The sequence below is a fragment of the Ahaetulla prasina genome, chromosome 12, assembly GCF_028640845.1.
Source record: "Ahaetulla prasina isolate Xishuangbanna chromosome 12, ASM2864084v1, whole genome shotgun sequence".
NCBI classification, from domain to species: Eukaryota; Metazoa; Chordata; class Lepidosauria; order Squamata; family Colubridae; genus Ahaetulla; species Ahaetulla prasina.
Window position 1 is genome coordinate 25539139 of NC_080550.1, and position 13508 is coordinate 25552646.

The window sequence follows — 13508 nt, forward strand, 5'->3', positions numbered from 1 at the left end:
TTTGGGCCCAATCCTCCTCCTTGGGGATCTATTCATTTTTCTGTTGTTGATTATAGTAGGGAATATGGAAATAATAAAGCTGTTTGCTTGAAAATCCAAACATATCAGTTGGACCTGTCTGGATAATGTCCTCCACTACTGTATGTCTCAACAGCCTTGGAGCCTCTCCCCGGAAAGGAGAAAGAAATATAGAGTGTTTCTGAAAATGGGGTGGGGGTGGGGAATCCATCCCTTGGCTTTCAAATTTTGCAGCTTTGTATGTAACTATATTGAATCAAATTTGCTTTTTGATCTGGCTAATAGTCTGATCAGATTATTTCTTGGCTCTGGCACTACCAATTTTTGGAAATTCCCCTGGCACACCACTCAAAGACCTAAAATGTGGAATGCTTCACTCTAAAATGCACGCAATACAGTAAAACAAGTAAGTAAATACAGTAAAAGAAAATAATTTAGTTGAATGAAACACTGTTTCTTCTTCCTACAAAACCCTTGAGAATTTTGAATTGTTGGTCTCCCATCTTACAGTTCCAACCATCTTACAGTTCCAACCATTCATGCCTTTCTGAGTTTTCCTTATCTCATTGTACAGCACAATTCTAATAATCTCCTTGAAGAACCAGGCTAAATTGGAAATATTTTTTGTGGCTAATATTATTTTCAGCTAACATTAGTGATTGATTATTTAAAAAGTTTAACGTCTTCATTGGTATCTTTGCTCTAATAATTTTTTTTAAAGGTACATCTATTAACTTTGTCCTTGGTATATTCAACACTGCATCTTTTGTTATATAAATCTGATTTTTATTATGGTATTAATATAAACTGGGGAAACCTTATCACTATCACACTTACCCACTAGTACTGTACCTCTTGTTTCCCTCAAAAATCACCCTATTTCACTTAATTTTAAAAGGAAAATTGCAAGCCTCAGGAAATGCAGAAAAAAGCTCACACAATTGAGTGTCACATGAACAATTAATTAAGTTAGAATAATTAATCAGGAGAACAACTTGCCTCTAGAAGTTGTGGGTGCTCCGTCACTGAAGACTTTTAAGAACAGATTGGACAACCGTTTGTCTGAAATGCTGTAGGGCTTCCAGCTAGAGCTGGCGGTTGGACTAAAAGACTTCCAAGGTCCCTTCCAACTCTGTTATTCTGTTACCATAGTACAGATGTGACAGGACACCCAGCTGAATAATAATGGCTGCATCACTTTAACACCAAATTTCCTGGTCTCTGTTGTGCGTTGTGGCCATAAGTGAGAAATAGCTGTAGCCCAAAAATAAAATGTAATAGCAAATGTCCAAGCTAGGATGGTAATAATCTCTCAGCAACATGACAATCCCTGTTTTCCTTTTCCACTGCAGGTGACCTTATGCTCAAACACAGTGAAGACCTATGAAACTGCCCTTGTAGTGGACGTCAAAGGTAGTGGTGAGGATGTGCTGGCCCTCCCAATTTCAGCAAGGTAATTTTCATTTCTGTAATGCTGTGGCCTCTGATGATTCCAGTTTTTGTCTCCATTCTAAACAAGATAACCTGAAAGGGTCAGTGAATAGGGAATAGGAGACTCAATGGAGCCAGGTGTGTATGGCTGGGTGGGCGTGGCCAGGTTGACACGGAGGATTAGGTGCAGCCAGCTCAGGGTGGATGACTTGGGGCAGCTGACATGGGGCGGCTGGGTGGGCGTGGCAGGTGGGTGCAGAACAAATTGCCCCGACAAATGGATGGGGACCCAACTCGACACCCTGCCAGAACAAAAATCACCCAGAGACATACTGGCAAATGGGAAGCAGGGAAGTGAATGGCATGGGGTGGATTCCCCACCCCCACCCAAATTTGCAGAAATGCTCCATTTTTCTTTCTCCTTTCCAAGAAGACCTTATACCATTTCAGACAAGTGATTGTCCTGTCTCTTAGAATGCAAGATAAGACAAGGCTTGGGCTATCATTGTGGCTTTTCATATTATTATGATTTATGTTCTTATGCTACCCTTGCTTGTAATCTTGGCAGGATGGCCAGATGAGGATCCAAAGGAATGATGTGCATACCCATAAATAAAAGGGACATTTGCCTAGTTTATGTTCAGGTAGCTCAACAAATCCAAATCGATATCCGAATCATAAAGAATCTATATTGGCATCAGGTAGCAAATGTGAGACTAGGCCAAAAATACTCAGATGATGCAGAAATACGAAGAGAGGTCAGACAGGGCTGTTTTCAGCATTCAGTCTCCTCTGTTGTTTAATATCTACTCTGAGTCAATTTTCAATGAAAACTTTTCTGTCTTCACTGTGAGTTGTATTGTGTTGGCGTGTGTGTGCACTGAGGGAGCTCAACCAATCTCATTGTACATATGTTGTGCACTGACAATAAAGATTTGAATTGAATTGAAGCATTGGAAAACATTGATGCTGGCCTCAGAGTAAACAGTGTTCAGATCAACAATTTAAGATATGCTGATGATACAGTTCTGCTTGCCAGTAAGCATGAAGACTTGCAGCTCCTCATCAACAGAGTCTCAGAAATATCTGAAAAATAAGTCTTGAATCTTAACACCTCAAAAACCAAGATCATGGTCATCAGCAAACAATCCATTAATTTACCACTGATAAATTCGGAAGGAATACCACTAGAAAAAGTTAAAAGGATCATGTACCTTGATTTTAATTTACATGAAAGCTGGGACATGATCAGTGAAGTAAAGACAAGGATAGAGAAAGTTCGAGGAGGTGTGGCCAGCATCACAGTGGCACAGCGTGGATTCCGGGGCTCCGGGAGAACACTGATATCCCAGCTGTCTAGGGGATCCCCAGTGGACCAGAGCTGTCCCCTAGAGATAGCGAAGAACGCAGGGTGGTGCGAACAGGGAAGTCGCAAATTTCCTGGAGTGCCGGCATTAGCCTCCAACCCAGAGGCGAGGGAAGACAGCCATTAGGAGCTGTCAAAAGCCGGGGCAGCCACACGGAAGAAAAGAAAAGGAGAGCAAGACGATCATCTTGGTGAGAAACTGAAGTCTTGAAAACAAGATTCTTTTATATTTTCATCTCTCAAACTTTAAAAAGCTTTTTGAAAAGTTATGGCAAAGAGGAGAGGGGAGGCAGAGAAATAAGACTACCTCCCCACTTTCGGAACAGTGGCGAAAAAGCGGAAGCCATTAATAAAGACTAATTACAGCAAATTGAAAAATTAATTTGATGAATTGAAAGCAGATTGGACAAAGAGATTTTGCATGGCTAATGAATTGTTATTTAAAAATTAGAATTTCGGAGTTGGAAGCTTAAAGTGGAAAGAAGAAAGGCTTATTGTTATATTTAAAAGCATTTTAAATAAACTGCATTGCCATCTAGTGGTGACAGAGAAATTAAATAGGAGTACTGTACAGAATAGAATAGAATAGAATAGAATTTATTGGCCAAGTGTGATTGGACACACAAGGAATTTGTCTTGGTGCATATGCTCTCAGTGTACATAAAAGAAAAGATACGTTCATCAAGGTACAACATTTACAACACAATTGATGGTCAATATATCAATATAAATCATAAGGATTGCCAGCAACAAGTTATAGTCATACAGTCATAAGTGGAAAGAGATTGGTGATGGGAACTATGAAACGATTAATAGTAGTGCAGATTCAGTAAATAGTCTGACAGTGTTGAGGGAATTATTTGTTTAGCAGAGTGATGGCCTTCGGGAAAAAACTGTTCTTGTGTCTAGTTGTTCTGGTGTGCAGTGCTCTATAGCGTCGTTTTGAGGGTAGGAGTTGAAACAGTTTATGTCCAGGATGTGAGGGATCTGTAAATATTTTCACGGCCCTCTTCTTGATTCGTGCAGTATACAGGTCCTCAATGGAAGGCAGGTTGGTAGCCATCATTTTTTCTGCAGTTCTAATTATCCTCTGAAGTCTGTGTCTTTCTTGTTGGGTTGCAGAACCGAACCAGACAATTATAGAGGTGCAAATTACAGACTCAATAATTCCTCTGTAGAAGAAGATGAAAGCAGAATGACCTTGCACATTGTTTTGGAAAATGACAAGAAGTTTTTGATAAGAAGTGATTGTGTGATTTTGTAACAGGAGGAGGGGAAAAAGAAGAACAAAAGTTTCTGTAAACTATTTGGACTAAACTGATTGTTTTTCTTTTTTTTTTCCTTTTCCTCTTGTTTGAGGCTTGATAAGCATCAGAAAACTTTGGAACAGTGATATTTTGTCTTCTTCTCTTTTTTTCCTTTTGGCTTTTTCCTCCTGGATATTTTTTAATTTTTTTTAATTTTTTTTTGTGATTGGTATAGTTTCTATTTTTGCTTTTGGATCTTTTTTTTCCCTTTTCCCCTTTTTGTAATTTTTCTTGAAAGAAGATACTTTATACCTTTTCTACTTATATTGAGTGATTGGATATTTTGAAACCTTGAAACTTAGAAACTTTGTAACTGGTGAATTTGTATTTTTGTTTCGATTTGGCTTTTTCCTTTTTTCCTTTTATAATTTTCTTTTTTCTTGCTTTGGCTTTTTGGGTGGTTGTTGGTTGGCTTTGGATATTTTGTTTTTGACTTGGATTTATTTATTTATTTTTTCATTAAAAAGTTTTATTTTTACAATCATGTCAAACAACTGATTCAATGTATAAATATAATTAATGTGCAAGGTCATTCTGCTTTCATCTTCTTCTGTACAGTACTCCTATTTAATTTCTCTGTCACCACTAGATGGCACTGCAGTTGATGAGATATATAGAGTGTATACAAGATATGCGAGATATCTCATCAATTCCATCTAAAATTATTTCCTTACTTTCTTCCATCACCACTGCTAATATCTCTGCAATCTTTTGTGGTAGGTTTTCTCCCCTTTTCCTCCTCAAAATTTTGGAATCTTAAATAATAGTCAGCCATGTCCATTTCGAGGGTTATAATTGTTTTTTCCTGATTTTTATCAGTGGTTGTGAGTCTATAGTCCATCTCTTCCACTTTTTTTTCCCGTTGCCTCTGTTTTTTCTTCCATTAGTTGCAATCGTTGTTCATTTTTCCCTATTATCTCTTTATTATCTCTTCTTTCCCTCCATTTTTTCTAATCCTTTCTTAAGATTTTCATGTGTACCCCTGGTTGAACTGTGCCCTCCGGGTTTCCGTGCATTCCATCAGCCGAGGGCCCAAGGTAGGGGTGGGGGGGTGGCGGTTGTGATTAAAGAAAGTCTAGGGCCGAGGGAGTCCACTGTTCCTCAGATAGCTGGCTGTGAATCCCTCCTTGTGAAGTGGGGCCACCGGAATCAGATGGGGCTGTTGATCACGTACCTGGCTCCTTGCTGCGTGACTACAGCCCTACCTGAGCTACTAGAGGTGCTTGCTGGCGTGGCGGTTGAGATTCCCAGACTTTTGGTCTTGGGGGATTTCAACCTGCCATCGGCCGGCTTGTCATCAACGGTGGTTCAGGAGTTCCAGGCCTCCATGACGGCCTTGGACCTGATTCAAGTAACTGATGGCCCTACACACATTGGGGGAGGCGCGCTAGACCTGATTTTTATCTCTGGTCAGTGGGTTAATGATCTGGATTTAGGAGATATAGTTAAAGAGCCAGTGTCATGGTCAGATCATTTTCTTCTTCGCCTAGACTTTCGGACCGCCGCTCACCAACGCAGGGAGACGGAGCCAATGCGTTGGTTCCGTCCCAGGCGCCTGATGGACCCAGAGAGGTTCCGGACGGAGCTTGGGCCGTTCCCTGAGAATCTTACCCACGGCACGACTGAAGAACTGGTTGCGGCCTGGGAACGGGCCGCGGCTGGGGCTTTGGACCGTGTTGTGCCTTTGCGGCCTCTGACCCGGCGTAGATCTCAATTGACTCCCTGGTTTTCCGAGGAGCTGAGAGAGATGAAACACCGGAGAAGACGCCTAGAGAGTACTTGGAGGTCTAGCTGTTCCGAGGCTGATCGGACACTAGTGAGGTCCTTTACTAGGACCTACCTAGTGGCAATGAGGGAGGCGAAACGTTCCTACGTTTCCACCCTCATTGCATCGGCAGATAACCGCCCGACCGCCCTGTTTCGGGTGACCCGTTCCCTCCTTCATCAAGAGGGACGGGATGACCCCTTACAGGGACGGGCTGAGGAGTTTAACAGTTATCTATACGATAAAATCGTTCAGCTTCGGGATAGTTTGGACCAAGATTGCGATGATCCAGCTGAGATGACAGAGACATGTCTTGTTGAGGTTATTTGGGATGAGTTTGAGTCTGTGGCTCCCGAGGACATGGACAGGTTGCTGGGGAGGTTACATACAACTACATGTTTACTGGACCCGTGCCCTTCCTGGTTAGTGCTGGCTGCTCAGGAAGTGACACGAGGCTGGCTCCAGGAGATTATAAATGCTTCTTTGATGGAAGGGGTTTTCCCCGCCGCCTTGAAAGAGGCGGTGGTGAGACCTCTCCTCAAGAAGCCTTCCCTGGACCCAGCTATTTTGGGTAATTACCGTCCAGTCTCCAACCTTCGCTTTGTGGCAAAGGTTGTAGAGAGTGTGGTTGCATGGCAGCTCCCCCGGCACCTGGAGGAAACTGTCTATCTAGACCCGTTCCAGTCTGGCTTCCGACCCGGTTATAGCACGGAGACGGCTTTGGTCGCATTGGTGGATGATCTCTGGAGGGCCAGGGACAGGGGTTGTTCCTCTGCCTTGGTCCTATTAGATCTCTCAGCGGCCTTCGATACCATTGACCATGGTATCCTGCTGCGCCGGTTGGAGGGATTGGGAGTGGGGGGCACCGTTTATCGGTGGTTCTCCTCCTATCTCTCTGACCGGTCGCAGACGGTGTTGACAGGGGGGCAGAGGTCGTCCTCGAGGCGCCTCACTTGTGGGGTGCCTCAGGGGTCGATTCTCTCGCCTACCCTGTTCAACATCTATATGAAGCCGCTGGGTGAGGTCATCAGTGGTTTCGGGGTGAGTTATCATCTGTACGCTGATGATACTCAGCTGTACTTTTCCACCCCGGACCACCCCAACGAAGTGGTCGAAGTGCTGTCCCGGTGCCTGGAAGCTGTACGGGTCTGGATGGGGAGAAACAGACTCAAGCTCAATCCCTCCAAGACGGAGTGGCTGTGGATGCACCCGCAACTGACTGTTGGGGGCGAGTTAGTGGCCCCAAAGGAGGTGGTTCGCAACTTGGGCGTCCTCCTGGATGGACGGCTGTCTTTTGATGAACACCTGGCGGCCGTCGCCAGGAGGGCCTTTTACCAAGTTCGCTTGGTTCGCCAGTTGCGTCCCTTCCTTGACCGGGATGCCTTATGCACGGTCACTCACGCTCTGGTTACGTCTAGGCTGGATTATTGCAATGCTCTCTACATGGGGCTGCCCTTGAGGTGCACCCGGAGGCTGCAGTTAGTCCAGAATGCGGCTGCGCGAGTAGTAACGGGAGCCGCTCGTGGCTCCCACGTGACATCGCTGCTCCGTAGCTTGCACTGGCTTCCTGTGGTCTTTCGGGTGCGCTTCAAGATTTTGGTAACTATCTTTAAAGCGCTCCATGGCTTAGGACCCGGGTACTTACGAGACCGCCTGCTGTTACCTTTTGCCTCCCACCGACCCGTACGCTCTCACAGAGAGGGTCTTCTCAGGGTGCCGTCCGCCAAACAGTGTTGGCTGGCGGCCCCCAGGAGTACGGCCTTCTCTGTGGGGGCAGTGACGCTCTGGAACGAACTTCCCCCTGGCCTGCGTCAAGTGCCTGATCTTCGGACCTTCCGTCGTGAGCTCAAAACATATTTATTTATTAAAGCGGGACTGGCATAATTTGTGTTGAATTTTAAATTGGGTATTCTTAATATTTTTAAATTTTTAAATCTAAATTTTAATAATCAGCCTTTAAAATTTGCTCTTTTTAAATGTTGTTTTAAATTGTATATATTTTGGTTTTATTCTGGCTGTACACCGCCCTGAGTCCTTCGGGAGAAGGGCGGTATAAAAATTTAATAAAATAAAATAAATAAAATAAATAATGTTCTGTAACATGTTTTTTAAATCCATATTAACTTTCTCTTGCTGTAATGTAGTTTCTGTTGTCTTTGTTGATATTGATGGTGATGATAGATGTTGTGTTGCTTTCTTCCCCTTATCCACCTTGTCTCTTCAAATCACCACACCCAATTTGTAATCCAAATAGTTCAGTTCTCGAGTTTCAACTATTTCTTTGTCTAGATTCCAAATTCAAATTCCAAAACTGCTCCCGAAACCCTCCAGCTCTTCAGGTTCTTGATACTTTAATCCACTTATGTTTAATCCATTTTAAGGAAGAAATGTAGACGAAAACAAACTGGTACATCTCCTATCCACTGTGACTTTCCCGACACTACATGTGGAAGCAGGGCAAGAGAAATAAATGGCTTGAATAAGAACCAGGGAAAAAATATTGTCTTTGATTAAGTGCATTCTGATAAACTAAAAATTTAGTACCTGGATAAAGCATAATACACAGTATATAACTGTAAAACTAGTTTGCCCCATATTCAAAAAAGAATATTAGAACGTAGAGATGGACGGTGGCATCCAAAATCAAATTGTTAGGATTTTTTTTGGGGGGGGTTGGGGGAGAATAATGAACTAACTATGTCAAACTATACTGAAAATATAAACTATCCACCCTCCCCTCCTTCTTTTTATCTCCTCCTTCTCCTCCATTTCCACCATCCCATTTTGTGGATTTGACCAAATGGGGAATGATGAATATCTTCCCTGATTCAGTGAGATTGTTGCAAATGGTCATGCTTTGTGAGGATTTATAACTCTAAAGAAATATAAACGTTACAGTCAGCACTCATCATCCTCACATGCTCCATGTGGCGAAACAGCCACCAAATTTTGCAGGGAAACCTCTTGTCAGAAAAGAGGAAAAAAATGGAGGTGCCCCCACCTGGCCACACCCATGTGGTTGTATCCATCTGGCCATGTCCACCCAGCCACTCTGAATCATTTGCTCCAAGCTGGTTGCATCTAATCCTCTGTGTTGACCTGGTCATGCCCTCAGCCACCCAGCCATGCCCACCTGGTGCACTCAGATGGCTGGGCTCACCCAGTCACGCCAGCTGGCTTCAGTGAGTCATCATAGACCCCAGTGAATTAGTTGTCAGCATTTTAGCCCAATTAAATTCTTAAATGTGACAATTAGAACTGTAGTTATAATAATTTGATTGTATATTCACAGGACTTTTCAAGTGTGACACAAAGATCAAGATACTGAATTTCGATTGATTACATACCGTCAAGTGGTTGTTGACTATTAGTGATCACATAGATATATTTTCTCCAGGAAGGTCTGTCCCTAATTAGGTCTTTCAGGTTTTCCAATGGCGCTAATCAAGGAGAGAACCAATCTAGAACTAGAGAGAAATTTCCTGACAGTGAGAAAAAATTATCAGTGGATTGGCTTACCTCCAGAAGTTGTGGGCACTCCATCTCTGGAGGTTTGTAAGAAGGGATTGGACTACCATTTCCCCAGAATAATATAGAGTCTCCTGTTTGAGCAGAGAGGTGGACTGGAAGACCTCCAAAGTCCCTTTCAACCCTATTCTGTTCTTCTGTGCACTCATTACTGCTGTAACTCAGTCTATTCCCCCATGGTGTAGGTCATCCTCCTTTTCTTTTTCCTTCCTCCTTTCCCAGCCTCGGAACCTTATCCAGAGTGCTAGGCCTTCACATAATGTATTTGAAGTAGGATAACTTGAGCCTAGCCATTTGTTCCTTGGTTTGATTTGTTCAACACTATTTGTTTGTTTGTTTTCTTGGCTGTCTGTGGTATTCTCAGGAGTTTTCTCCAACCCCAAAGTTCAAGGTTATCAATACTCTTCTTATCTCACTTCTTCAAATAAAACCTTCACATCCATAGAGTGTCATGGTCTTTCTGGTATAGAATATCATATCATTTGAATATCTTTTCCGAGACTTTCATGGCTATTGAATCAAGTGCTATTCTGCAGCAGCATATTCCTTGATTGCGTGTCCTTTACAATTGAAGATGGCTCATTGTAGGTTTACAGCAGCCTCCTTTGGTGATAGTCACTTGCATGAGCATGTGGGTTATACAGCAGCTATCTTATAGGTTCACTTTGCTCTCTTTTTCTGGAGATTGGTAGGGCATTTTGAAATCTGGTTGAGAAATAGCAAAGGGAATTCTAGAGAAACCACACTGGCTTGTCATAAACAAGGCAGGTCACATGGTGTTGACAAGATCTTGAGCCTGAGGAGAGACTTCCGGTGGTGACGTCATGCTACAGTGGGGCAAACGAGTGGGGCTTTGTGAGTTTGTGCCTGCATTTTCGTGTTTTTGAAGCCTTCTGTGGCAGGTCAGATCCTGGAGGGATCGGCGAGGTGGAGGGGTTGCTTCGTGCTTCTCGAGCAAAGAGTGGTCGGAGCTGCCATCTCTCTATAAATAACGGTGGAGAGGTGAGGAGTATTGCTATGAGCGGGTTGGTTGGCTGTGTGGTTGCATCTTGATTGGTAGATGGAGTGGGTGTTTGCAGATTGGTCAAGGTGGGGAGTGTTGCTGTGAGCGGATTGGCTGGCTCTGTGGTTGCATCCTGATTGGTAGATGGACTGGACTCTTTGCTCGAGAAGCACAAAGCCGAAGACACCAGCCTGAAGATGATGAGTGAGATCTTGTCGAAACGTCTCCAAGATACTCTCAACCTTACACAGGAAAAGACCCGAAAATGCCAAGACCTAGAATAGAATAGAATAGAATAGAATAGAATAGAATAGAATAGAATAGAATAGAATTTTTATTGGCCAAGTGTGATTGGACACACAAGGAATTTGTCTTGGTGCATATGCTCTCAGTGTACATAAAAGAAAAGATACGTTCATCAAGGTACAACATTTACAACACAATTGATGATCAATATATCAATATAAATCATAAGGATTGCTATACCTATACCTGTGAAGACCTACGAAAACAAATATCCCACCTCTACGGCTTCCGACTGACCAGGACCTATGAAAAACTCGAAGTCCAAAGAGCTACCATCCTATGCGACCTCACATTCCTATGCAACTGCCGAGACAAGAATGTGATCCCCACAACTAAAATTCCATTCCAAAACCCCAGCCACCGAAATGATCCTGAAAAGAACAGAATTAGCCCTGCTCAGAAACGAACTCCACAGAAAAAAATTCCTATTAGACCAAACCAACAAGGACCTACTGACTCTGCACCTCAAACTCAGCAACAAAATCCACCCAGCACTCTGGGACAAATCTAAACAACTAGCCATCTGGACAGCCAAAACAGAACCTCCCACAAGACGGACACACACACCAACAAACTCCACAGACTAAAAAAATGTCAGAAGCCCAACCCCCCTCTATAGCAACTCATGAAACAAACAGTACACAACATATCAGACAGGACCCTCACCATAGCAGAAACCAATGTTCTCTCCAAAGGATTCAACTTTGCAGTCGCCCCCAAACGCATCCCCACTGAAAACATCATATGCGGAGTTGAAGCTAGCCTAACCAAAATCAACCCAGATGAAGCCAATAAAATCAGACTTGAAATCACCAACATCCTCTGCTCCAGCAACCCACCCAGAAGCAACTTACACAAAGAAGAACAAAAAGCACTCACCAACTTGAGGAAAGACAATAACATAATCATTCTCCCAGCAGACAATGGCAACGCCACAGTGGTGATGAACACATCTGACTACCAATCCAAACTATCCAACCTACTCCCAAGACCCTGCTTACAAACCTCTAAACATGGACCCCACCACCTACCTGGAAAAAACCACCAAATCCAGAATAAAAGCCTCTCCCATCAGTGAAGAGATCCAGCAAAGAATCATCCCCAGAGAGAAATCATCCAGATGCCCCAAGCTTTATGGTCTCCCCAAGATACACAAAGAAGGAACACCACTCAGACCCATAGTCAGCTCCATAGGCTCACATCTACAAAATCTCGCCAAATTCCTTGCCAAACAACTTCAGCCCTATGCAGAATCCATCACCTCACACGTACAAAACTCATTCCACTTCATAGAAACAATAAAGAAAAAAACCTACAACCCAGCGACCTACTTGTGAGCTTTGATGTCATATCCCTCTTCACCAAAGTGCCTATTAAAGAAGCCTTGACAGCTATCCAAAACAAATACAACCCTCCCAAACACATTCTAGATCTAACCAACCACTGCCTAACCAACACATACTTCATCCACAATGGACAAAGATACAAACAGATAGAAGGAGCACCCATGGGATCATCCCTCTCACCTGTCATCACAAACCTATACATGGAATACTTTGAAACCAACGCTTTAGATAAATCTGAACTCAAACCCAAACTCTGGCTTAGATACGTAGATGACACTTTCGTAATTTGGCCACATGGAAAGGAGAAACTGGACAACTTCGTCACACATCTCTACAGCCTACACCCCAAAATACAATTCACTATGGAAATAGAAGCTAACAACCAACTTCCCTTTCTGGACATCCTAATCTACAAAAAACCCAATGGCTCCCTAGGACACATCATGTACCAGAAAAAAACACACACCAACTGCTACTTAAACGCACAATCACATCACCACCCTGCACAGATCAGCTCCGTAGCCAAGACTCTCATCTCCAAAACCAAACGCCTAGCCGACAAAGACCATCTGAAAACTGAATTACACACTCTCACAAACGTATTGATCTCCAACGGATACCAAAGAAACACAATTACCAGCCTAATCCAAAGGGAGACACCCCTCAAGAACTAAGACACAGAACAAGACAACAGCATCGTCCTCCTCCCGTACATCAAAGGCACCACAGATAAAATCAGCAAAATTCTCCACAAACACAACATCAAGACACCCTTCTGCACAGACCAAAAAATAGCCAACATCTTAAGAAACCCAAAAGACAAGATCCATCTAGAAAACCAAGGAGTCTATGAAATACCATGCAAAATCTGCCCAGCCACATACATTGGACAAACTAATAGGAGAATAAATGCACGCATCGCAGAACACAAAAACGCAGTCAGAAAAGAAGAAAAGACCTCCTCCCTTTTCCAGCACCTTAAAACCACAGTACACAAAATTGATTTTGAAGGAACCAAATTAATCTTTAAAACTGAACACTATAACAAGAGAATAATTATGGAAGCCATTGAAATAGAGAAACACCCCCACAATATGAACAAACGGGACAACACCTCCTGCCTACCAGACATCTGGAAACCAGCCTTGGTCAAGAAACCCAGCCATGAAAATTGACCCCGGACCCAGGACAACAATCAACGCCACCACCAATCATCCTCACCAAATTCAAACCCAAACCCATCCCACAGACGAAACACAACCACCATCCAGAAGCCAGACCATGCTGACACCACTGGCTGCTGCACCCCCCTCTGATCCCCACATAAAGCAGGCTGACACACACCAGGAACACATGACAGGACCTCAGACTCGGAGCAAATCAGGGCCCGGGATGCTGCATCACAGCCATCTGCTCAAGACATCACATCACAGAACTT

The 13508-nt window shown here is 43.4% G+C and overlaps 1 protein-coding gene and 1 long non-coding RNA gene across 2 annotated transcripts in view; one reads left to right on the forward strand and one right to left on the reverse strand.

The window, feature by feature from the left end:
• The window catches only part of LOC131184419 (hydrocephalus-inducing protein homolog), a 156757-nt gene that overhangs the window by 125974 nt on the left and 17275 nt on the right, over nucleotides 1–13508 (forward strand). The window contains exon 16 of the mRNA XM_058155652.1: nucleotides 1371–1471. Coding sequence (XP_058011635.1) covers nucleotides 1371–1471 — 101 coding nt within the window. The remainder of the gene's footprint in view (nucleotides 1–1370; nucleotides 1472–13508) is intronic.
• LOC131184422 (uncharacterized) overlaps nucleotides 1–13508 on the reverse strand; it is a 49483-nt gene that overhangs the window by 27587 nt on the left and 8388 nt on the right. The gene's annotated exons all lie outside the window — the stretch shown is intronic.